Below are 26,329 nucleotides of genomic sequence, written 5' to 3'. Positions count from 1 at the left end.
AGGGTTATCCATAGATAAAGAGTCAGAAAGATTTTATATGAGGATTGGTACAAATCCTCTATGTTTATGAAATGTTTACTCTTATAAACTATAGACTGTTATCCATATGTAAAGAGTTATGAAAGTATTTGCATGAGGGTTGGTTCAAATCCTCTAAAAACGTTTTGATACAAGGTAGTATTAAACACTCAGGCTAAAATACTTGTGTCTGGATCCATCCATATATGATTTGTAGTGGGCCACTACAAACATACTGACCATGAGGCAAGTGACTGTCTCTAGGGTGAGTGAAGGCCGATTATGTGGTCTATTGGTATTTTTAGTTCCGATGAGATGGGATGAGGCCCACCGAGTCGTTTAATGCTATTGGTGTTATGTCATAACGAAGATGAATTGTATATGATTATGTATAATGAATTATGAAAACCTTTTTGTTGAGTCAGCGTTATTCACCAGCACATAGCTGACGTATTTTTTCCCCACATTTCAGGGAAACAATAAAGGTTAGAACAGACAAGAAAGACAGAATGGAAGATTGGGGATATAGTCATTAGAGGTGATCTGATGGCTCAGATATTTTATTTAAACTACTATGAAGAATCATATTTTAAATGACAGGTATTTGAAATATTTAAACGGGTATTGAATCCCAAGTTTTCAATATAATGATATTTTATTCGAAAAGTCTTCCGCTAAAAGAACGTAACTCTGATATATTTACAAAACATGTACCAACTATTGGTCATACGCCTAGGCCCTAGGCCGGGGTGTTACAGGTTGGTATCAGAGCCATCTATCTTAACAAATTAGATATTTTATTATACCTAGGTTTTGATCAGAAATAAGTTTATAATGAAATCATTAGGTATTCAATTAAAAGGAGTCAATCCTTGAATAATTATAAATGCTACGGATAAGATTCAATCTTATTATTTGGATATATTGGTGCTAGTAAATTAGGTACTTGATTAAAAGTATCTAAAATGCAAATATTAAATAAATTACTACGGATAAGATTTAACAGTACAAGTTACGGATAAGATAAGAACGTACACTTATCCATAATATAATCTCACCCGATCGTCAATCTAAAGTTGAAGATTATTCCAATCTTCGTTAAGAAATAAGGAAAACGATGTAGGGAGACAGTTCTACTTCAATCCCCATATCTAAATGATAACGATGCAGATAACAATGGAGGAAGATTTACATTCCTTCGATGCTAATATTTTACTAAGTTTGGATTACACCGAATCACAATACGATTGGAACAGGATCAAATAGATCCAAGAAAAACAATGATGTTAAAAGGAAGTAATAACTTATCCGGAAGAAAATCCTCAAGGACAGGAAAATTTTAATCTAAAATCCCTACTTGACTTATACTCAAGACGAACGTCTGAATATGAATTATAATTCCTCAGAGGGAATATTCCGAGTTAGAAAATACATGGAGTAGGATTAAGTCAATCCCAAGAAATCAGTAAATGTTAAAAGGACAAGAAGTCATGACCTATTCAGAATGAAATCCTTAAGAACATGAATATTTTATTCAATAATCCTTGAATGATTAAAGTGCAGAATATAATCAAAGATGATTATATCAAGATTATTAAATTAGCCAAAGTAATGCTTAAGAATGAAATAAAGAAAAAAAGTGCAAACTCTAAAGAACAATCTTTTCAAAGAAGATTTGAAGTAAGGAAAATTTTGATAAATGAAAACAAGGAAAACTTCTACTCACTATAAAGAAAGAGAATCAAGGAAGCTATGATTCTAGTTCTTGAAGTAATCAAAGGAATTTCTACAGTCAAGGCCAGTCAAGATAAGACTGTTTAGTCAAGAAGCTTACAATAAATTAAGGAACGAAACCCGTAGAAAGCTAGAACTTCAAGAGGGATGCAGCTTTAAATCTAAAGCTTATGATTCTAAAGAATATTATGGAAATAGGAATATTATAAGTCGCTTTCAGATGACTAGAAGAATAATAAGGAATTGTCTTCATTAGTAAATGTACAAATGAAGAAATCATCTAATATTCTTTACACATGTTCAAGGGAGGATCTTTAGAATAATAGAATATATTGATTCAAGATAAAGATAGAGAAACAATGTGCAATAAAGAAATGTTCAAAGAGCTTATTCAAGAGAAATTTTGTCCATTTTACTAAATGGATTAGGTTCAAACCTAGAATCATAAGATTGTTAGTACAAATCTCAAGGAATATAATATTATTCCTTGAATATTGACGATAGGTTCAACATTTAGTTACTCAATAACGTAATAAAATAACTCGCTATATATGAGTTACCAAGAAAAATAAGGATTTGATAAAGATCTAGATTGTTGAATCGGCCATGGAATTAGTCGGATATTTAATTAATAGTAAGATGAAAATTTTGAGGTAGAAAAGATGGAAGGAATAGGAACCAAAGAAACCGAAAGATTTCAAAGAAAATAGGCAGCAAGAAAACTTGTGGCAGGAAATGTATTGGAAAGTGCCGACTAAAAGAAATAGATAAGTGTGTATATTGCAATAAAACAGGTCACTTTAAAGATTGCCCGAAAAGAAAGGATAATTAAGAATGAAATATGACGAGATATTAGTGACAAAAGAAACTAGAGATATCTGATAGCAACCAAGGCAAAAGAATAAACATGATCATATCAATGAAAAGTCAGATAGATTAGTTAACTCCTATGCGTAATTTTAACTCGTGGTTAAATGAGAAAATTTTAGCATACAGATTGTGTCAATACACGAGAATGCTCATATCTTTAAAAGAAAGATAATCGAGTATCTAAATCTGACAAGATTTTCGGATACTAAGAGTAGATATCATGTTAGTGTAATTTATCATTTTGAAGGAAACGAGAAAGGAAAAGATAAATTTCATGTCATAAGATACGAAGGTATACAAGGATAGTATTGAAAGAAATTTCTACCAAACCATAAGGTATGTAAGAAAATACAGCTGATAGGACATTAGCTATGGTTGATCAAAAGAAAAATAAACTCGAAAATATATGGTTGATAGCATATCAAATATAATTGGTACTATCGGAATATAAGGAAAATCAATGATCGGGATCATATATGGAAAACTGAACCCAAGAAGGGATATGACTAACATCAGTAAATGTTTGGAATACAAAAAGTAAGGTAAATAATTAAACACAACTGATCACTGTGTTTAGCAATTTACAATTACTAATGATGTTCTGAACTATTCACTGATTACATCACATGAGATGTGAAGTTAGTAACAGACTCGGAAAATTTAATCATTATGTATTGACAAGTTAAACTTAAGAATCAGATTAGAAAGAATCTGATCATAAAGAACAAATGCTTAAAGATATGTTCCGAACTTGTGTGATTGTTCTGGAAAAAAAAGATGGAATGATCATCTTCCTTTAATCAAATTTTCGAACGGATATTTAGGCCACACCATTTGAAGTATTGTATGGAAGAAAATATAGAACGCCGGTATGTTGATTTGAAATTGGAGATAAGCAAATGTTTGAACCAGAAATATTTCGAGAAATAACAGATAAGATATTACAAATACATGAACGGCTTAGAGAAATACGCTGATGTTCGCCGTAGACCGTTAAGAATTCCAAGTAAGCGACAAAGTTTTACTAAATGTTTCACCTTGGAAGGGTTTTGTACGATTTGGCAAGTAAGAAAAATTAAGTCCACGTTTTATAGGACCATTTGAAGTGTTAGAAAGAATCGATACTATAGCTTATTGCTTACGTTTGTCAGAAGAAATGAAAAGTATACATAATACATTTTATGTTTCTAAGTTACACAAGTGTCTAGTCGATGAAACTTTAGCTATGCTTTTAAAAGATTATGGAATTAACAAAAAATTTAAAATTTACGGAACAACCCTTACAAGTTGAGGATTTTCAAGCTAAGAAACTTAAACAACGGAAGCTAAAGTTAGTTAAGACGATATGGAATTCCCAAAGAGGACCAGAATTTAATTGGGAGTTAGAATCGGAAATTAAAAAGAAGTATCCACATCTGATCTAGCGAATCTTGAGGACGAGATTCATTTCAAGGTGGGGAGGATGTAACATCTCGAGAAATACCCTATTTAAGTTTCGGATTAAAAACGGCAATTTTGAAAATTAAAGGGCTGAAAATAAAAATTTTAGTTTTCTAGACCCATCGCGCTACGCGATGGGTAGGATATGCTTAGCATCGCGCTACGCGATGATGTTTTCCAGAAAGTTACAAAAAGGGGGCGTCGCGCTTCGTGATGGTCCAGAAAAAAAGGGGTATCGCGCTACGCGATGACCCAGTTAAGTAACCCAGTCCACGAGTCCAACCACGTATCAACACGTAGCACAATCTTACGTATTGCGGCGTCGCGCTATGCGATGGCCTATGGAAAGGCCCATCACGCTAGGCGATGGTGGGAAAAACTTTGCCTATAAAAGGGGGCTACGGGTTTGAAGCATTCACATCCCAAAAACACCTTTCTTCACACATACACAACCTTGGTAGGCGTGCCCGACAATTATAAGGTTCCGTGGTCCCGATTTCTCGTAATTCGTGCAAGAACTGGAGTTTTAACGATCCGTAGATGTGTTAAGCGAGCTGGAAGCGAGATCCTGACGATTTAAGTTTCAGTAAGTGATAAGGGAGTAGAAGTGCTGCTCGTGCAAAACTTAGGCAACTAAAATACCCGCATGAGGTAGGTGTTCTGCTTAAGTTATTATTTTATTATTATAAAGGCTTAGGCTATGGTCGGAAGTATAGCCTGAACCTTGATTACTGATAAGCATAATATACCTTTTCATAAGTAAAGGTTATAGTCAAAGTATTGTTTTCTTTGTGATTAAGAAATGTGAGAAATAAAATAATATTTCTCTATGATTAAGAAATATATGCAAAGGTTATAGTTAAAATAAAGTTTCTTCTGGAAGAAGAAACCAAATATAGATGTTTCTTCCTGAAGAGGAAACATAGTATATGATTAATGAATAGACAAATGGACTAAAGGTCCAAATGTTTTAAAGAAATGATTGTCAAGGTTAAGCTATACGAAACAGACTATAGGTCTGAAGCTAGATCATTGATCTAGATATTTATACAAAGGTTGTTCTCGTACTATAGGTCCGAGATAGAAAGAATGCAAAAATCAGAAAGATACACTGATCAAGAACAAAGGTGAATACGTCCAACCTTCTATGAATGTTTTATGACGTGAATACGTCTATGTACTGTCTTAAAGATATTTATTTACTATGGAGGGTTATCCATAGATAAAGAGTCAGAAAGATTTTATATGAGGATTGGTACAAATCCTTTATGTTTATGAAATGTTTACTCTTATAAACTATAGACTGTTATCCATATGTAAAGAGTTATGAAAGTATTTGCATGAGGGTTGGTTCAAATCCTCTAAAAACGTTTTGATACAAGGTAGTATTAAACACTCAGGCTAAAATACTTGTGTCTGGATCCATTCATATATGATTTGTAGTGGGCCACTACAAACATACTGACCATGAGGCAAATGACTGTCTCTAGGGCGAGTGAAGTCCGATTATTTGGTCTATTGGTATTTTTAGTTCCGATGAGATGGGATGAGGCCCACTGAGTCCTTTAACGCTATTGGTGTTGTGTCATAACGAAGATGAAATGTATATGATTATATATAATGAATTTTGAAAACCTTTTTGTTGAGTCAGCGTTATTCACCAGCACATAACTGACGTATTTTTTCCCCACATTTCAGGGAAACAATAAAGGTTAGAACAGACAAGAAAGACAGAATGGAAGATTGGGGATATAGTCATTAGAGGTGATCTGATGGCTCAGATATTTTATTTAAGATACTGTGAAGAATCATATTTTAAAATGACAGGTATTTGAAATATTTAAATGGGTATTGAATTCCAAGTTTTCAATATAATGATATTTTATTCGAAAAGTCTTTCACTAAAAGAACGTAACTCTGATATATTTACAAAACAGGTACCAACTATTGGTCATACGCCTAGGCCCTAGGTCGGGGTGTGACAAATAAAACATCACGAGCAGGCTAGTATGGAGTTATTGAAGTTATCTAAGTGATACTCCTAGCTAATTTTAGTCTCAAGCAAATCAATAGTACCCGAGTATACTATTGGTTGTTCTAATAAAACTAAGTATATGCTGAAGTGATTCGGATTCTCTTGTTAATGGTAGCAATTTGAGAAATGTTTTGCTTGCTTGTGAAGATGAAGGCATGCTTGAGAGGAATGGTTACCCGGTACAATTATTCTAAGTATAGACTTGCTCGTATAAAACCAGGACATTCTTGAAGATTACAAAGGTCAAAGGAGCCATGCTCGAGAAAGACTAAAGCTTTCTCGAAGACATTTTTATACTTACGCAATTTATTGTTTTCGTAGATTTCAGTGTTTATAGAAGGAATATCAGGGTCTCTATAAATAGAATGATAGATAGCATTTATGGGACAACCTTTTACCTCTAACCTACTACCTAACAATTATTAGCCATCATTCCTTTATATTTGAAACCCTAACTTCCATGTATTGAGCATTAATGATATTACTAATTACTGTTTGCGTCCCTGTGGTTTGAGCACCGGGACATATTGAGTCTCTGGAAAAAAAATGAACTTGTTGAGTCCCTATGGTTTAAAAAATGAAGGGTTTGAGTCCCTATAGTTAAACTTCCATCTATGGAAAAGCTGAAATTACCAATATGCCCTTTCATAATATTCTTATGAGTCCCTGTGGTTTATGGTGTGCATAGTTTTAGTCCCTGGTTATAAATTTCCATCTAAAATATTTTTTTAACAAAACCAGTTGAATCGAACAATTTTTTTAAAAAAACTAATAGAACCGAACTACTTTTTTAACAAAACTAATCTGGCCGAACTAGTTCTTTAACAAAAACTAATCGAAGCAAACGTACTTTTTTAACAAAGCTAATCTTACCAAAATACTTTTTTTTTATCAAAACTAATCGAACCGAACTACATTTTTTAACAAAACTAATCGAACCGAACTACCTTTTTAACAAACTAATCGAACGGAACTACTTTAACAAAACTAATCGAACCAAACAACTTTTTTAACAAAACTATATGAACTGAACTACTACTTCAACAAACTAATTCGGCCGAACTAGTTTTTTAACAAAAACTAATCGAAGCGAACTACTTTTTCTACAAAACTAATCGAAGTGAACTTAATTTTTTTTAACAAAACTAGTTTTTTTTTAACTAAACGGGCCATACTAGTCTTTTAACAAAAAAACTAATCAAACCGAACTACTTTTTCAACAAAATTAATAGAACCGAACTACTTCTAATCGGGCCGAACAAGTTCTTAAACAAAAAACCAATCGAACCGAACTACTTTTTTAACAAAACTAATCAAACCGGCCTACTTTTTCAACAAAACTAATCAAACCGTTGCGTCGGAATCAGGTGGATTCGACGGAGATGTCGCCGGAAAAGCAAGGTTTATCATAAAACGTTTCAGTTAGCAATAGTACTTCCACCATAATCCACCATAATCTACATAACATGATAAAAATCCTAGCTCGTGCGTCGTCGCCGCCGTGCACCTGTGGCTTTGTTGTCGTCGTCGCCATGCTGCCGAGGTGCCATCAGAACGACTCGCCGGAGAACACCCTCACCCTTCCAGCAACCGTAATCAATAGATATAACATAGAGTGTGAAGAATGTGGAGTGAAATTAGGATCTCAAACGTTCGAATTGAGACGTGATGTTGAATTAGAGTGTGGATTTAATTGATTCGAGCATCGAATTTAAGATTTAAGTCCAGAAATTGGAATTTAAGGATGAAGATGATGAGTGGTGAGTTAGGGTTTGAAGTTGTGATTATACTTGATTTAGGTGGTGACCAACGATCTTTTTTGTTTTTCTTGTTCCTACTGTGAAAATACAAGTTTACCCCTCATTTTAACGGGGCTGTTAACAAAAGTTTAACGTCAGGGACTCATACAGTTCATTTTTTAAACCATAAGGACTCAACAAGTTTATTTTTTTTCAAGGGACTCAATGTGTCCCCGCCTTCAAACCACAGGGACGCAAACAATAATTTTCTCTTCCTTTTTATTCGAAGTCCTAACTTCCATGTATTGAACATTAATGATATTACTATATGAAAATCTTTTGAGTAAATCCAGATTTGTGTGTTTCTTTATTTAGCATTTTACTAATTACTGTTGATTTCTCTGACCTTAATTATTGTTCTTAATATATATTTGCTTGCTCTTGTTGAGTCGGAGTGTAACAAACAACGATCCTGACAAGTGGTATCAAAGTTGCGGAGCTTAAATTAAAGGCACTGAAGCTGATTTTGCTGTTTTGGAGAACTTTTAGTTGCTGAATCTAGATTTTTGATACTAGATCTGTGAATTTTGAGGTGAAATATGAAAAAAAGATGAAGATGACGTCAACCAAACAATGTTTCGGTGGTTTGTGACGTCATTGTTGCATATTTCCTTCTAATTTGTAGAAATGTAAGGTTTAAAAGTGTTCTAATCCTAAATCTAAACATTTTACTGATTATTTGTCTTAGATCTTGGTCTGAATCCATTTTTGAAACTTTTCTGTTACAGATCTAACTCAGTTTTGTCAAATATACATGTTTTCAGTTTATTATCTGCTATTTTTGTTGAAGTAATTTAGGGTAAAGTTTAGTTTTTCTGTCACAAATTTATAAAATCACAAAAATATTGTTTAAGTTTTCTATAAAATAAAAAAAAAACATAAAACAAAAACAAAAAACAAAGATGGATATTGATCAACACTGCCGGCTCTTGGGTTGGGCAACCCGGGCGACCGGCTGGGGCACTTAATTTTTGGGGGCATAAAATATTTTTTTTATATATAAACCTTTACATAATTTTTAAAATTTTCTTTATAAAAATAGCTACAAATCTTAATCCTTTTATTAGATATTAGGCACAATCTTTTTTACCCATAACTCATTTGAGATATTGGGCCTACAGGTCTTTTTTATTTCGTTACTCGTTAGAGCCTACGATAGAGGTGCACAAATCGGGTTTTTTAAATACATGTTTCTGGGTATGAAACCGCGTTCCTGTATGACCGGGTATTGGAAAATCGGGTTTTGGCAATACCCAGATCGGGTCCGGATATTGTTTCTAAAAACCATACCCTATGCATCGGGTTCAGGGGGTCAGGTATATAACCGGGTATTCTAAAATCGGGTATTTAAATACCCTATTTTCAGGTATTGAAAAACCCTATTTTCGGGTTTTTTTCGGGCTTTTTTCGGGTATTTTTTGGGTATAGATTGGATATTTTAAGGGCTGCACTTTTTAAGGGTATTTTTCGGGTAATTTTGGGTATTTGAGAAACCTGTTTCGGGCATTGGAAAAACCCGGTTCTGGTTCGGGTATTACCGGGTACAAATCGGGTCCGGTTCAGGTATGGGTTTTGGTATTGAAATACATACCCTATCCATACCCTACGGGTAGGGTAGGGTCGGGTACGGATTCGGGTATTAAAAAACCCGGTTCCAGGTTCTGGCTTTTTGTGCACCTCTATAGCCTAATTAAGGGCCTTTTCATTTTAGCTCGGCCGAGACATTTAAATTCTCGGAGACGACCTTGTTGATCAAGAAGTTCTAGTAACAAAATTCCCAGATTAGTTGAACAGCCAAACTTTATCAAATGGAAAGTGATGTTTCAAGAAGATGTATGCTACAATGATCCTGAAGTTTGTCAATCTATAAGTGTGGGTCCATATGAAAGGGATGCAAATGCTACACTAAATCAAGCTGGTGAAAGAGCTTTATTAATTAGAAGGGATGAAAAGGCACTTGCTATATTCAATTTGGGGTTGTCTTGGAAAATCGCCACTAGTGTTCAACATCATGTTTCTGCTAAAGCCATGTATAATGCAGTCATTCACATGCTTGAGGGAAATGTAGAACTCAAGGAGATTAAAAAGATTATCTGAAACAACAGATATGCAGATTCATGTTTAGGAACAACTGATTTGGTGATTTCAGATAATGAGGTTTGTGTCAGTTGTGAATGAAATCGAAACAACTGATTTGGTGATTTAAGATAATGAGTTGAATAAGAAATTCTTATCATCTTTGTCAGCCGAGTGATACACTGCTACCAGGTTTATAAAAGAGAAGTCAAACTTTCAAGATAAGAAGCTGGATACAGTTATTTCTTTTGATCAAGCTGTTGAGATAGAGATGATTGAAAACATGATTAGAGAAGACAAGCCAAGTTTTCATGTGGCTAGTGCTGGTGAATCATCATCCTCACTAAAAGCCTCTATGGTAACGTGGTGCCGCATGACACAAAGGAGCCCCATAAGGGCTCCGTCCATTACACACGGTCTGATAAGCATATGTTCACATTATTTAAAAGTTGATGTGATCAAAATATTATACGATTGATGTGAAGATTCAAGAGAAAGTCAAGATAAATAAACACGGCCATCCTTGAGAATCCAAGAGCCCTCACGAACCTTGTGCGAATAAAAAATAATGATCCCTAAGGTTTTGTGTGTGTGTTGACCAACTTAATGCTTAGCCAAAATATCATATTTAGTTATTTACTAAAATTGGAGGGGGGGGGGGGGGGGTTGGATGGATTGTTAGTGTAGACTATTTGGAAGATATAATTGGTTAGGTTTCATTTGTATACTTGGTGGAATTTGGCATATCTTAATCAAATCCTTCACATGGTCTCGACGTGATCTTGTATGGTCTAAAGAGGCCTACTTATCTTACTTGTAAGCAAAAATTATATAATATTATTGAAAAGATGATACTCCAATATATCTCCATAAATATATAATTTTTGAAAGTTAAATCATTTTTAGCTTATTTAAATATTGATTTATATGATAAAAACAACGATTGTTTTTAAGCTTTTTTGAATCAGAATGTTCATAAAGAAATATTTTCACATGAACATGCTCATAAAGAATTTTTTTAGAGAAAATTTATTAAAATAAAACTAAAGAACTAAACATCATTTAGATAAAATCATTTAATGTTAAATAAAGTTAAATTTACAATACTAATGATGTATAAAATAAAAAATGTAAAATAAAAAGAAACTTACATGAAGTTACTGTTGTGTAGTGTTGCGAGAAATTTAAAGTAACAAATTCCAACCACTAAATTTAAAAAAAAAAAAGAAACTATTTTGCCCATAAGAAGCATGTACTTTTTCATTTTGCTGTGCAACTCACATCGTTCCGATAAAAGAAACACATTAATACACACTTAACTCTCTTCATTTCAAACTTTTACCAACCATAGTTTTATAGGGTGGGAAAAAAATCATGAAGTTATTTTTGAACCTTATTTAAACAAAAAACAAAGGCCCCCCATAATCTATTTAGTTTTAATATATTTGGATAAACACTATTCATAATCTATTTATTTTTAATATATTTGAAAGTGGTTGTGAGTGGAGAAGAAAGAAAAGATAATGATAAAGATGTAAAAAAATTATTATTTAATTGTATACGAGAAAGAAAATACAATATTTTTTATTGTTATTATATATAAAGAGATAGAGAAGCTGTCGGGAATGCTTTAAGTTAGAAACCTTAATTAGGTCTCTATATATACAATCTATTGAATTTTAATCTTTGTATTGTGTCGAGCAATAAAGAAGAAACACTAGTTTCGACCCTCAGATGTAGGTCGCCTTGATCAAACCACATATATATCGTGTTTTTGTTTTACTTATTCTTTTGCACGCATGTGATATATTATTTTCGCTGTATACTTGCTTTGATTGATACCTAACATTAAGGGCCCGTTCGTTTCACGAACTTTTTTTAAAGGATTTGAAATTGGAATGGAATGGAATGGAATGTTTGAAAATCCCTTTCATGTGTTTGGTTGGTTAATATGTATTGGAATTGGAATCTTCTTCATTCTCGGGTTTTTTTTTGAAGAACGAGGACAACGAAGGAAACGTTTTTACATTTTTTGTTTTTGAGTTATGATTTTTTTATTAATTTTTTTGAATTTTTTTTTTGAGGGGTTTTTATTTTCCATAACAATCCTTTAAAATAGGTGGGATTTTGAAATCTCATGAAATGTGGGATTTGATGGGATTTAGTTTCCATTCCCATTCTTTCATTTAATGAAACGAATATATCAATTCATGGGATTTAAAATCCCATTCCTTAGAATTCCTTCCAAATTCTTGAAACGAACAGGACCTAACTAAATTGGCTGACACTTCATTTGATTGAAGTTTTAAGTTTGCAGTTATTAGAACTATAGATTTCTTCTATAAAAGGGAGCACTTTGTAAGTATTATGAAAAATGAAATGGAATTTTGATTTATATCTATCTACATATTTTTGGAAGGTTTTCCCTTTTCCTTTTGGAAGAAACTTTCTCATTGGCTTATCAACTTGGTTTCTTTCGAAATTGTGACACATTCTCTATGATCGCTCGCCTTCTTGCATTTCAAAGGTATAGGATTTATATACCCATCATTGTTGAGACCGAATTGTAAAGGCTTGGAGTATTTTGAAAGACCGTGTTCCTTCATCATAACTTCTATTGCTTGCTTTCTTTGTAATTCAAAGGTATTGGATTTAATATATCCGTGTGTTGAGTTCAAAAAGCAAGAGCTTGGGTTCTTGAAGAACACTATCATGTCTCCTTCATCATAGCTTCGCGAATTAAGAGGTTGGGTTTTCAAAAGAACACAAGATAAATAAAGGATGATTTTAACAAATTCGGATTCCTCCTTAGAAAATTCCTATCATAATGTTTGGTTTATAATCGATCTTTATCAAGTAATAATATGACTTGATATGTTATCATAGGTTTTAATGAGACATGGTGGGTTTTATTAGGCCAGTTGGATTGTGAGGGGACACGTTGGGTCTTAATAGATTCTTTTAAGTCTAGGTTATATTCTATTAAGTCTACATGTAATGCGTCACATGTGGCCATAATTGATATATAGATCATGATAGGTCTTATTGGCTCTTAATGGCCATAAGCGGCATATAAGTCATTATTAGGTTGTCGCGTTTAGTTTTTAATAGGGTACTCATCATGGAGTTTAATTTGTCATATTAGACTATGAAGGATTATATTCGGTTGTAATAAGTTAGACTGGCATGTAATCAGCCACTAGATTAATACTAGCACACACATTTATGTTTGGTATGTGCTTATACCTGTATGCATATATTTTAAAAGATCGAAGACGCCTGTAAACCAAAAGGGCAGTGCATAGTAGGCTAAATGTGGAAAATAGACTACAATTATATACACGCAATTCAACTCTGCAACTATTAACTAGACGATGCTTGCAAAATTTGAACCCACAATCCCTCCAAACTATACTTCAAATTTCTTTCTCGAAATCACAAACTTCCAACTAATCTGATTTCACAATCAACATATTACAAATCTGTCCGATCTTCGTTAAAATCCACATCTTATATCCACTAAAACTAAGACTGCATTTAGTTTTGACTATAGGGAATGAATAATAACATCTATAAACACAATAAAACTTGATACTTTCTCAAATCTTAACATCAATTTATGTCACATCATCAAACAAATTTGACAACTAAAAAGCTTTTTATAAATACAAAATCTCTCCCTATAAAAAAAAGGCAGAATAGTAATAGTAAAAACCCTAGGGACTAATTACGTAACTCTTAACATATCTTAATCATATTGAAACCCGATTCGATTGAATCCAGCCTCTTTCTCTTTCTCTGAATATCGTGGCCTCAGTAGAGTACGACGTCGTAAGCGCCGATCACCGCCGGAATCTAGCTGAGATTTTACTCCGTTGGTATCCGGTTAGTCTTTCAACTTTCAATTCATTCTTACCTTACCCGTTACATCTGCCGTTCCGTTTTGTGCCCTAATTTCTTTCTCTCTGTAAAATCCTTTCTGGGTTTTGCTCGATTGTCGTTTTTGGTTCTGGGTTTTCCTAATCTTGGTTTTTTGGTTCTGGGTTTACTCGATCTTGATTTATGGTTCTGGGTTTACTCGATCTTGGCGAGAATTATGGTTTTTTGATTGATTTCAGGTTAGTAGATTGAATGCTTATTATAGATTTTTATTTAGTTATCTAGTTGGGTATTATATTTATGTAGGTGTTGTATCTTGTTTTATAGAATAGGGAAAGTGATATGAGTAAATGTTGTTGGTTCTCTTGATGCTATCAAAGTGTTTTAGTTGTGATGTATGATATTCTGACTTTTAATGCAACTAGAATGCGAATCTTGTTAATGTCTCAAGCGTGATCTATGGGCGTCTTGTTGATATTATGTTTATATATGATGGCATTAATGGTACGCTAGTTTAAATCTTTTGGTCGTATGCATACCTTTTAGTTTTGTATTTCATCTGGCTGTCAAGCATAAGGTGATTGCACTATAGGGTTTGGATGCATATTATGAAACAATTTTGTAGATATCACTGATAAATTTAACGATTTTTATATTACTACGTACATACGTAGAAGGGCGGATACAGAAACTTCTACTTTGGTGTCCTTGGTAGAAATTTGCAAGTCCCGCCCGTCAAAGTTTTACTCTTTTTTCTATTTCAACTAGGCAGTGTTAGGGTTTGTTTAAATGAAGATACAACTGTATGATTGGAAGATGTTTTTTCTTCTCGGATCATTTTTATGCTAAGATCATGGATGCTTGGGCGTTTGGTTTTCGGTTTTGAATATATTAGCTATATTTTTATAACTTCTCATAAACATGGGAGGCTAGTATTTTGAAATTCTCTATTGTCTCATAACTTTAATCAAAGTGTATTCTGCATCAACTGATTTGGGTATCATGATAGATTGTTACGAGTAGTGTGTTGTGCGTGATATTGATCCTACATAAGCAGTTCACAAAGCATTTATGAATTATGATCATCTTCTCCTAGGCATTGTTTTTCTCGCTATAATTATTTTTAGTTTAGCTCGGCAACTATTTAAGGCACGTAGTGTATTCAATGTTACAATTGGATTAGTGAATGTTAAGCTGTACTTACCAGCTGCATTGCCCATGCATGTCAATTCAAGTAGCTTGTAATTGTGTATCTTGTATCAAGATATTGTTACATCCCATTATAGATCCTATAGATTTCTGTTACATAAATATGCCTTTTGTAAAGATTTTTAGGCCATCGAAATTCGAGAGTATACATGTCTAGTGTGAAGTTCTATAATCTTTACGCCTGCAATTTTTGATCAGTTTAATTAAGGCAAACTACAGTTAGATTGTATGTAGACTTAGAATGCATTTATGCTTAATTACTTGTTTTGCAAGTTATTCTTTATTAACTTATATGTACATTCATTTGTTTTGCATCCACTTCTCTTTTATTAAATATATGTTTTAATTACACAGGCAGGTGATGATGCTTTAGCTTCATTCCTGGATAAATTGGAATACTGTAGGGGACCCACAAATGGCTGCTTTGTTATCCGGTGATCCAATGTTATCTGGAATGCATGGAAATGGCCCATATAAACAGTCTGATAATAAGCATGAGGAAAATAGCATACAATGGTATTTTTCTAGGAAAGAAATAGAAGAGAATTCACCATCTAGAGCAGACGGTATTGATTTGAAGAAGGAGACTTACTTGCGCAAATCTTATTGCACATTCTTGCAGGACTTGGGTATGAGACTTAAAGTGTAAGTTCCGTTATTCACATGGTTTTTCATTATTTGGATGTCTCATAACTGTTATTTTGTAAGATGACATAAAAAACTTTCCTGTTGCATATGCATTACTGAATTTGTTATTTGATATTAGTAATAAGAGATGTCTGCAACTATGATGGGCATGAGACCTTCACTAGGATACTCGATACATTCACTTTTTTTTAAAACGTCACTGATTTATTACATTGCCATTTAAACTTCATTATGATGCTTTAAAGTCTGCAGACATAATGCGTGTCTAAACGGCTTGATTTTCTTGTTTATCTTTTATTTTGAACCATTGTTTCTCTTTAAATTTTTTATAATATTTGAGGTCATTCTGGGTGAACTGGACTTCAGTAAGCTTATGAGTTTTGCTACAACACTTTACTCTAGCATTTTTATATCAGTGATTATTTACCTAAAAACAACAAATTCTGATTTTTTTGCCTGAAATTTATTGTGGGATTCACCAAAGCTAACATGTAAGCTAACAATCTTCTAATGAAACAATGCAACTATGTCATACGATTTCATAAATCTAGTTTTGTTTTGAAAGTGTGATTATAACAACCCTATCGACTAAACATCTGTTACTTATCCAAGTCTCACTATTAGAATTTGAATCAATTTTCATACTTGACTATTGTGCCTATTGAAAGTCTATAACTATCACTTCATAGAAATAGTTAGATCCTCGATGGAAATTGTGAGTAATGTTTTGACTAATAAGATGTTTTGAATGCATTTTGCTTGTTGATATTTACAGGCCTCAGGTAACTATTGCTACCGCTATCATCTTTTGTCATCGTTTCTTCGTTCGCCAGTCATTTGCAAGGAACGACAGGAGGGTGAGTTATGCTCCATTTCACTTTCATATATTTTGATTAAAGTTATGATTTGAACTTGCATTGATCTGTTTCTTCTTTATCTTGAAAAAGTATGTAAATTTTTTTATAAGGTTTTTTTAAGTATGTATATTATGACGAGGGGTCCTCTAATTAATGCTTTACTCTGTATTATATAATCTACATGATTATAGTTTGCATGCCATTAATTAGGCTGAAAGTTCTCATTTTTGGTACCAGCATGATTATTAATAGCATAAATTATAAAGACAATTTATTAATTAACATTCTTGGATTGCAGACGATTGCAACAGTCTGCATGTTTCTTGCGGGCAAGGTTGAAGAAACTCCCCGTCCTTTGAAAGATGTTATCCTCGTTTCTTACGAAATTCATCACAAAAAGGACCCCAGTGCAGCCCAGAGAATTAAACAGAAGGTATACTTTGTAAACTCGAAAGTCTTCATTATTCATGATTGGCTTAAAACAATTCTGAATCTTCCGTTTTCACTTTGTCACGCAGGAAGTGTACGAACAACAAAAAGAATTAATACTAATTGGAGAACGTGTTGTTCTGGCAACTCTTGCTTTTGATTTCAATGTGCATCATCCATATAAACCACTTGTTGAGGCTATAAAGAAGTTCAAAGTTGCTCAAAATGCACTTGCTCAGGTTGCTTGGAATTTTGTGAACGATGGGTAAGATCAATTTCTGTAATACCCCTCTCCTGAATAAGTGTCCACTAGCTAAAAGTGTTATTGCATTTTATAATAGCTAAATGCCAAATTTACCCCTATAATGTCGTACAGTTTTAGACAAATGTGAAAAATTTGTTCCAGTTTAGTGTTTAAGGGTAGAATAGGGAACTTGATTAATAACAGGGAAATTTACCAAACTGGTCCGTTAGCCAACCTTTTTACCAGAAACCCAAAGTAGTCATTTGACAAAAAAAAAATCCCTAGCCGGCGGCTAAGCCCTAAAAAAAAAAAATCTAGCCGGCGACTAAGCACTAAAAGGTGCCGGCTAGTAGTCGCTAGCTAAACACTAAAAAAACCCTAGTCGCTGGCTAGACACTAAAAAGAGCCCTAGCCGTCGGCTAAACACTAAAAAAATGCCGTGGCCACTAGTTAAGCCCGTATTTTCATTGTCTATTTTGGGAATTTTTATATCCAACTCGACTGTTTTGTTAACTTTATCTAAATAATATGTAACATTCGCTTTTGATCAACATTTCGTTGTCTGATACTGACCAGCGAAAATGACATTTGCAGGCTTCGGACATCTCTCTGCTTGCAATTTAAGCCCCACCACATAGCAGCCGGTGCCATTTTTCTTGCTGCAAAGTTTCTTAAAGTAAAACTGCCATCAGATGGTGAAAAGGTTTGGTGGCAGGAGTTCAACGTGACCCCACGCCAGCTGGAGGGTTGGTTTATAATTTCTTTTGCTATTATAGCAAACCTTTTGATTCGGGTCGACTCATTTGACCCGTTTCTGTTTTATTGCAGAGGTAAGTAACCAAATGTTGGAGCTATATGAACAAAACAGAATGCCACCTTCACAAACCAGTGAGGTTCTTGATGGAAGTACAGGTGGCATGGCTGCTCAAAAAGCACAAGAGCATGGCACAAATGATGGTGATTCTCATGTTGGTGCTGCAACTTCAAGACCGGTTTCCGATAATGTAAAAACATCTCAAGATCATCAAAGCAATGATGATGGAAGTGCCGATAGAAATAACTCAAATAAGGACGTTAATTCCGATGTTGAAAACAATGATGATCAAAACCAAGAAAAGGGTGGTGGTCAAAGAAGTCAAACACCAAAAGACGCTATAAACAAGATTGATAAAGATAAGGTTCGTGCAGCTCTTGAGAAAAGAAGAAAGGAACGCGGTGGTGACGTGGCACGAAAAACGAATTTTATGAATGATGATGAGTTGATTGAACATGTGTTGGAGGATGGTATTGAATTGGCTGCTGAGTCGGAGAGAAACAAAGATAGGAAGAATAATAATGAGGTCGGGGTGGTGGAAGAAGGCGAGGTGGCGGTGCTGGATGATGATGATGATGTGAGACAGGGCGGGAAAAGGAAGGGTGGTGGGACCTCACCACCCGAAAAACGAAGGAGGAGTTAGAAGGGTGTTTGAATTGTGGTCTTTTGATGAGAAATATGGTATTGTTCATTGGAAGCCATGGATGCGCGAGTTGATCATACTTGTTCATGTACTTGATCATGCTGGAACTAAATTTTGGTTGTGTATGCTTTCTGGCCATGAAATGGCACCATTTATTTATGAAAATGATTTTTTTTTCTTTTTCTAGGATCATTTCTTTCCAGGACTGCAAACGAGTTGAGGCGGCTTAGGTTTGAAATTAAACCAGCAAGCCCGGCTCGTTTATGAGCTAAAATGTTGAGCTTGTGCTTGGCTCGTAAAAAGTTTGTCGATTGTTTATTTATAAACACTTAAAAATCATACCTTTTTACACATTGATATATACAAAAACAAGAAGAAAAAAGAAGAATAAGTACATTTTTAACATATACTTTGTGCAGAATTTATAAACTACAAGATTTATAACTTCGATGTATCAAAGTTTGGACTTAAATTTAAACGAGAGAAACAAGTGAGTCAACACACGAGCTTACGCTGGCTCAAGCTCGGCTTTTTTACAAACAAGCTGATTTTGAGCAAGCTTTCTTTTTAGGATGAGCCACGAGCTCTGCATAACAAGCCAATTTCTTTTGTATATATTTATGCTCATCTGTTTACTCATAAAGGTTTGATATGTTGGCTGCTTAAAAATCATTTAGAATCCAATGTCTTATTGGCTCGAGTTTGATGAATTTTAGTCCTAACGGTTTGATATAAAGCATTGCCAAGATCTTTTATGCTATTTTTGGAACGAAAACTACTCATGCAACAAATCAACATTATTGCCAAGATCTTTAAACACAGAATACACGTATGATGATGTTTCTCCTACGGTCCTTCTTGTCTTAAAGCATATGTGACGATAAATGTTGTCTCGGTTATGTTCATGGTTACTCATCAAATTTTAGATACATCGTTAATATATTTCTTAAGTTAACACACCTAAGTGCTATTGACCTTTACGATTGGAGAATTGGGTTATAAACACACTTTTGAGGACCATTACAATCCTAATTTTGAATGTTGCACGTGGAGTCAAGTGTGTTGGTGGCTAATTTCTGACTAAGCCACAAGTTGGTGGATTGGAGTCCAAACATCTGTTTGGAATCCTAAATATTAGCACTTAGAAGTGTATTATGATTCTTATCTAGCAAGTTTGGTTACACTATATATATATATATATATACTAGCTTTAGAGCCCGTGCAACATACAAGATAATCCAAATAATAAAGTTATAAATAAAGCAAATAAGTACATACTGTATACGAAAAAATGATTATATTTATGCTTATATCTATACTATGTGTATATAAATTGATTTTATTTATATCAGAAAATGTTTTTTTTTTCAAAATAGAAAATGAACTTAATATAATAATAATAGCACAAGTGCAAAAACATATCTGAGAACGGTCTATCTATTGGAAATTTGATTCTCGGTGTTATATATATATAATTGAAAGAATTTTGGTTATGAACCAATTTCAAAAAGACTTTTTCATGAAATAATAGTTCTGAGCTACACCATAAAAGGATTTTTATAATTTGGGGGGGGGGGCCATAATGACAGCACATAAAAATAACACGTTAACCTGTTCAATTTTGTGAATGTTTTGCTTCACTTGAGCATAATTTTGTATGATATGTTTCACACACTATATTTTAATCACCATTAAAGGAAAAGTCAATGCTGACACAAATGTTTCAAATTTGATAAAAGTTAGAAGCATTGATAGGCCTGGAGGTAGCATGTCGAAAGTGTTCGTCATATTGTCTTAAATTTTAATAGTTGTGGGAAAAATAGTCAAATAGCCAAATCCCGAACCTTTTAATTATTTCCAAAAATGGCATTGAAAATAAATCGAAATCTATATCACGTTTAAAATTTGAACTTTCATTTGTTTGACATTTTCAAGTCAAAACATTGGACCTGTAACAAATTTGATAATGAGTCTTCTTGCATTCTCAAACTTTTAAAAATACTGATCATATTACCCATTTTTGACCCGTAACAAATTTTGAGCAAAATGTAGTTAACTTGTAACACAAATCTTTTACCAACTTTTGATCCATAACCATCAAATTTTAGTTTCATAAAAAACCTGAAACAATCATTGATAAAAAAACTGACTATGATAAACTTTATTATATATGAAAGTGAATGGTATATATTATTACATTTTAACATATATATAGTTTAGTAAATTAACTGAAAAAATAAATAGATATATTTAAAGCATATATTTATAATTTATAAGAATATTTATTTTTATAAAAAAATATATAGTATATATAATAAAATAGAGTTTAAAGAAAAGTGAATAATTTAATCATGTTATAGATATAATATAAACGGAGTGTAAAAGAAAACTGAATAATTATTGATCTATGACATAGTTAATACTTTGGAGGGAAAAAAGTTATGAGGTTTAACCACAAACTGACACGTGTCCACAGTTATTTTACTTTATTAGAATAGGTAGATATATAGGAAGATGATCTAGAGAAAACTCATCTTTAGAAAGAAAACTTAAAACTTCTAAAAAATTATTTTTAATTAAAAATAAAAAAATATTTTCAAATTTCTGCTTTTGTCATTATTCTTATATTTTCTTACCATTAACTCAAAAAATAAAAAATTAAAAAAAAAACCACTCCCGTAATGCACATATGTATTACTGTGCGAAATCGTTGTATCACACATGTGTATTGCTATGTATTTTTAAGTTCAATAGTGTTTAATTGTATATATTCAATATTTGTGTATTGTATATGTGTAGTAGTGTTGTATTATATGTAAAAAAATAATAATAAAATAAAAGTCGATGTAGTGCACATGCGCATTAATGTTGTATTACACATACGTACTAATGTGTATTTGATGTGCGTATTAGTCTTATATTGCATATATATAATAGTGTGTATTAAATATGTGTAATATTGTTGTATTCTATGCAACTATTAAAAAATCAGTTTATGAAAAGACGGCGCACACTTTCGACATGCTACCTCCAGCCCTATCAAATATGTGTAATATTGTTGTATCAAATACCAATCCCGAAAATCGCCAAATCCTGGTACCGGTATTGAAGGTAAAAATTTGGGAAATACCGTTACCGTACCGATCCTGAAACTCAAAACTTTGGTACCGATGGTACCTAATCGGTACCGATTTCGGTACCGGTACCGTTTGGAACCGGTACCGAATTTGCTCATCCCTAATGCACACTATTACACATGTTTATTACACCGACGAGGTTACCGATAAGAAATAATTTTTAACCAATAACATATATTTAAAACTCGACATTGTGTGAAACAAACCTTTTGAAAAACTAACTTTTCATACTACCCGCACATCGCATCAAAGGCCTCCTTAAATCTTACAGACATAAAGTAGCGAGTTCATATCAAAAGCAAAACTACAAAATTGAATACCGATACAGTATCTGTGTTAAACAAATGCCATTACCGGTTCCGGTAGTAACTACAAAATATTAATTAATTAGTCTGAACATAATTCTTGCCATGACCGATTAAAGTAGTTAATGTAATGTAATAAATAATATAAATAATTAATTTAATTTAACAATAATATAAAGTAGTTGATGTCATGTAATAAATAAATCAATAATGTAAAATGATATAATTCGATACAATTTGATAATATGTTGTAATATATTATGATACAATATAGTGTTATGGTATGGTTTATAATTTATTTTGATATGATATATTACAGTATAATTTAATATACCATAATGTGATATTATATTATAATAGAATAATATAGTATAACGCAAGGTAGGTAGGGATGGCAATGAAACTCGAATTTGATGGGAAAACCAACAACCAGAAACATTTGGGACGTGCAATACCCATCACATACCTAAATGGTACGGGTTTGCGATTACTTTTGAAATTTTTTACCGGTTCGAGAAGAGTTTGGGCTTTGTAATAAGCCCGATTAACCAGTATCATATGAAACTTGAAGCATTATTTATACGTCAAAAGTAGTTTGTAACAACTATTTGTTGTAAATGATTAGTTATTGGCAACATTTTATGGCAATCATTGTTTGTAACTGATTAACAGTTACCAACTAGTTATAAATTGTCAAAATCTGATAGATGGCTGACGTGTTTTTGGTCGGGTAAACCCGAAACCCACAGGTTTAACCGATACACGACAAATATTTACCTGATTAATACTCAACGGGTTTGAGATAGGATCTATTTACCAGGTATGGGTTCCCTTTGGTGGAAATAAATGTGTCATATGAAACTTGGAGCATTACTTATACGTCAAAACATGTTTATAACAATTATTTGTTGTAATTGATTAGTTACTGGCAACATTATATGGCTTTCATTGTTTGCGACCGATTAATAGTTACTTTCCCGATGTGATTGACTAGTTACAAATTGTCAAAACCCATTGACCCCGACGTGTTTTCTGTCGGGTATACCCCAAACTCGTGGGTTTACCCGAGGACCGACGGGTAATTACCCGATTAATACCCGATGCATTTGGGATGGGCTCTACTAATCGGGTATGGGTTTCAGAATGCCTATATGTAATAGCCCTGCGTAACCGCACCATGATCTTGCCTGCTTTGCTAGGATGAACTACCATTGCCTCACGAATATAAAACACGTAATGATAGGGAAGGTATCCAGCTTCTTATAAAGAAGGTTTCATTCTCCCCATCAACCGATATGAGAAATTACAATACACCCATTAAGGAGTCCAGCGTCCTTGAGGCTGGCATCACTTGTCCACCCTTGCTCTGATACCGTTTGTAAAAGCCGAGCCTAACCACACCATGATATTGTCCACTTTGCGGGACGAACTACCATCGATTCAAGGATTCATAACGAATAACGATAGGGAAGTTAGACACATTCTTATAAAGAAGGTTTTGTTCTCTTCCCAATCGATATGGGATATTACAATATGATAACAGCCAGCATAACCACACTAAGATATTACCTTCTTTACCAGGACGAACCATTGCTGCCTCACGAATTTAAAATGTGCTAGCATATGGAAGGTATCCACCTCCTTATAAAGAAGGTTTTGTTGTCCTCCCCAATTGATATGGGACATTACAATCCACACTCTTAAGGGTCTGTTAGGCCCCGTTTTGTATATTTAGTCTTTTGTATTGATTCGGTTATGTATTTGGGCCGATAGGTCATTTTGTACGTAGTTGGGCCACGGTCCATTGTAAAGAAGCCCATTGGGCCTTAGTGTATATGAAATATGCTTCTCATGCATGCATCCCTATAAATAGGGTGCATGACATGAGAAACTAAGACTTTTGGCAATTCCTCAAAACTCTTTCTCTTTCTCTTTCACCCGCAAATAACAAATTTAAGATCCGAGACCTCTTAGGTGACTTAGTGTGATTTTCGCTAGCACTAAGTTTGGTTGATCCAAGACACGTTGTTAGATCCACCCACTATGGGACCTACAATTGGTATCAGAGCTTCGGCTCACTAGTTGAGGGTTTTTGGATCACAACCTTGGGTTTTGATCTTGAAAAGAAGAGAATAAGTGTTCAAGTGTTCTTGACAAGAAAATCTTCAAAAACAACAAAAACAAGAAAAATATCAAAAATACAAAAGGAATTGGCAAAAACTTCATAAAATGTCTTAGAAAGTGTTCTTGGTGAAAGTTTTAAGTGTTAAAAGTGGTGTTTACAGGTTTCAAGGTTGTTAGTTTGAGTTTCGCTTCGCTCAAGCATTGTACCAAACCTTGTACTTGTACTGACAAAAGTGGGTGGAACAGATCCCGAGACAGATTGCCTTTGGAAGCTTAAAAACTTTTTCGCTTCACCTGGTTCTTTTTCGCTTCGCTTTACTGTTCACTATTTTTCGCTTCGCTTAGGATCCTTTCGCTTCGCTTGGATTCTTTCGCTTCGCACAAGACTATTTCGCTTCGCTTGAAGCTGTTTCACTTCGCTTGAAGCTCTTTTGTGCGAAAAAGTTAACTGTTTTGAAGATTAAGCTCTGTTGAAGGCTTGTAACTACTTAGACCATGGCTAGCACTGATTCAGATCTATTGAAGGGTTATTTGCTGTTGGAAAACCAAGTAGGAACCCCCACAAAGCCTCCAAATTATATGACCCTAGGCGATAACTTTGCAGATTTCAAATGGAGATTTATGAATTATATCTCTTTAACTGAGACTGACTTGTTGAGATGCTTTGAACAAGGTCCTCATGTTCCAGTGAATCGCACTGATGCTGGGGAACAACTTAAGGCTCCAGAAAACTATGATCAAGTAGACAGGGACCTGTTAGCTCAAGATAAGAAGGCCTATCTCATACTGATTGTTTGTCTTTCAAACGAAATCTCTGAAACTCTTCGTGAACACACAAGTGCCAAGGGTCTGTGGGAAGCACTTGTTGAAAAGGTTGAGGGCAATGCAGAAATCAGAGAAAACAAAAAGGCCCTGTTAAAAGAAGAGTTCAACATGTTTAATTATCGTCAAGGAGAAGCTGTTTTGGAGTTGGTAAAAAGATTTGAGAAGTTGATGGTAAGAATTAGGGCTGCAAATGTCAACATTGCAAATGCCGAGGTTAACCACAAGTTGATGAACTCTTTACCATACAACTGGAGTACCAATACTGTCACGATCAAGAGAACTACCAATCTAAACATGATGACAAACACTGACTTGATATCCACTATCAAGTCATTTGAAATGGATGAGCAGATGAGAATGAACAATCATCTCAGTTCACTGAATCAAGCTAGAGTGAGTACTGCCACCTCGATGCAAACTGCTTTTATAAGCAAAGCTCAACCTAACGTGTATCCCGTGACCACTCCCAAGTACTCCTCATGTGTTCCTTCACAACCAATAGCATTCATCTCAACAACAAATCAATCAGATTCTTTAAATACAAGCTCGTTCCAAAAGGTGGTCGATAGTGCAGTTGCCCAAGCCCTAAAAGCTCAAGGGATTTCATCATCTTCAAAACCTCAACCAAGCAAGCCTTCAAGTTTTTGTGAAGCATTACTGTAACATCCCGAAATTTCAAGATAATATTAATTATATTACTTAATAATAGAGGGAAAGTTTACTCGGGTTATCAGGAAATAAATAATAGAGTAGGAGTTGGTATGGGTCGGGCTAGTGTTGGGTAATGGATATGGGTTATGGACTTGGGTTATGAACGAAGGAAGGAGAGTCCATGGGCTTAAGCCCATGATCCCTAATATAAATACCCTTAACCACCATTTCTCACATATTCCATACACACACATTCTAACCGATCAAGATTCGAAGCCGAGACCCGAGATTTTGTTGATAGATCTGAGTTGGTAAGGTAAGAACAAATCCAACAAAGCTAATATTACTGAAAATGGTTAGGATTGGATGGGTTAACCGGACCCGAAACCCAAACTGCCCAAATCGGACCCCTAAAACGTCGATTTTAGGCCGATTTGATGGTTGGGATTTGTAGGCGCCGATCATACGATTCCGTGGGTACCAAAATCGAGTTATTTGGCTAAGAAACGAAGGATTTATGGGCAAACAGATCTGCAGCGCGATAACTTCGCCTGCAAGAATAAGTTCGCCTGATGAACTTCGCCTTCAAGCG

The 26,329-nt window shown here is 34.0% G+C and overlaps 1 protein-coding gene across 1 annotated transcript; it reads left to right on the top strand.

Annotated features, from left to right (window-relative positions):
• The first annotated feature begins 13,795 nt into the window (after nt 1-13,795).
• LOC143565653 (cyclin-T1-3-like) lies at nt 13,796-18,873 on the top strand. The gene is made up of 7 exons (XM_077052557.1): nt 13,796-13,857; nt 15,415-15,705; nt 16,484-16,565; nt 16,864-16,998; nt 17,084-17,259; nt 17,833-17,984; nt 18,067-18,873. Exons 2-7 carry the CDS (start codon nt 15,476-15,478, stop codon nt 18,693-18,695), a joined length of 1,404 nt encoding a protein of 467 aa, XP_076908672.1. The 5' UTR covers nt 13,796-13,857; nt 15,415-15,475; the 3' UTR covers nt 18,696-18,873.
• Nucleotides 18,874-26,329: the final 7,456 nt, after the last annotated feature.

The sequence above is a fragment of the Bidens hawaiensis genome, unplaced genomic scaffold (genome assembly GCF_021521415.1).
Source record: "Bidens hawaiensis isolate Kalapana, Puna unplaced genomic scaffold, B.hawaiensis_p1.1 tig00022502_1, whole genome shotgun sequence".
Classification (NCBI taxonomy): Eukaryota; Viridiplantae; Streptophyta; class Magnoliopsida; order Asterales; family Asteraceae; genus Bidens; species Bidens hawaiensis.
Note: the sequence above shows the minus strand (reverse complement) of the source record. Positions and strands in the feature narration are given on the sequence as shown.